This window comes from Nestor notabilis, unplaced genomic scaffold, assembly GCF_000696875.1.
Source record: "Nestor notabilis isolate BGI_N333 unplaced genomic scaffold, ASM69687v1 scaffold19903, whole genome shotgun sequence".
NCBI lineage: Eukaryota > Metazoa > Chordata > Aves > Psittaciformes > Psittacidae > Nestor > Nestor notabilis.
Genome location: NW_009923573.1, coordinates 5,951 through 7,216, shown reverse-complemented (window position 1 = coordinate 7,216; position 1,266 = coordinate 5,951). Strand labels below are relative to the sequence as shown.

At 40.2% G+C, this 1,266-nt stretch overlaps 1 protein-coding gene across 1 annotated transcript in view; it reads left to right on the top strand.

Annotated features, from left to right (window-relative positions):
• ZFYVE1 (zinc finger, FYVE domain containing 1) overlaps nt 1-76 on the top strand; it is a 23,919-nt gene extending 23,843 nt beyond the window's left edge. Inside the window, 1 exon segment of the mRNA XM_010012228.1 lies at nt 1-76. This exon segment is cut by the window's left edge and continues 14 nt beyond it. Within this exon segment, the coding sequence (XP_010010530.1) occupies nt 1-76 (76 nt within the window).
• Nucleotides 77-1,266: the final 1,190 nt, after the last annotated feature.

The following is a 1,266-nucleotide window of genomic DNA, read 5'->3' as shown; positions in this document are numbered from 1 at the left end:
AGCGGTTCCCTCTCGTGGATGGGATCACCCAGTCCGAGTTTGCTTTAACTGCAATAAAAAGCCTGGTGACCTTTAACCCCAGGCTTTTCTCCAGATCTTTGCAATTCCTTATGTTCTCAGGGTTACAAATGAAAATATCTGGTCTCCCTTTCACCTCTTAACCTGTTGCAGCCAGAGTGCATGTTTCCAGTTTCTGGCCTCCTCTTGTGCTATATCCATCTTGGAACGCTGGGAATGAGCTTATGTTCAACCTCTAGGTTTTAATTTCAAATTAACTGGAGAAGGGAGGGAGCTCCCTTGTAAATGAGCAAACAAAAATCCAGTGTATTTTATTCTAATTAAAAAAAAAAAATATATCTATATATATATCAACTATGTATAATTTAGTATATTAAGAATACGGTTGGCTAATGAAGCTTTGAGATTTCCTAGTTCAAATGATGGATGGTGTTCCTTACTATATTGGATCAGACATACGGCCTTCTGATTCTTCCTTTGGAATGTCTTGCTGATCACAATGTCCTGTGAGGAAGGTTTGGATTCTGTGCTGCCAGGAAATCTCCAGTGTCGATGTATGAATTACACCCTACATCTGGAGGTGCCATAATTCTGGCCATGGAAGATTAAACCCACATTCATTAGCAAGTTTGTGTGAACTGTGATATGAGCAGTGGTCTTGCAGTGCAAGAGGTATCAAGTTGGAATAGAGACCAGTAGAGCTCTGAAAGGTAGAGCAAATCATACGGCACAAGGCAAAGCATTCTGCTTTTGCCTTCTCAACTTCAATACCAGATCAAAAGGTAGCAGGGTCTTGCTCTCCCTGACAATGTTCTCATGTACTCAGGTGTTTTCAAGTTTCTCTGCCAGCTTGTTGCAGTTAAAAGTTTTGTCCAGAGCAGAACAAGAGAACAAGTTGTGTTGGCAATTCTGAAATACGAAGTTTGAGTTGTGATGACTTTTATTTTCCCCCACTTTTTAAGTGATCCCATAGTCTCTGGAGCCTCTGTGTTCTCAGACGTGGTTGCATAGAAACTACACAGATTTGACTCATCTTTTTTCTAATAATATGAACTTAAAAATCCACCTGGAAGATGGGAATCTTTCTTCTTTGCTCCTAGCAACTGGCACTCACTGGACTTCATCCTTTTATTAGAGGACTGCAATGAAATCACTGATTTTATTATCAGAGCACCACTTAACCTAACTAATGGTGTCTTGTACTGTGGATTTGTGGTTCCAGTTATAAGAAGTAAGAGACTGTTGTGG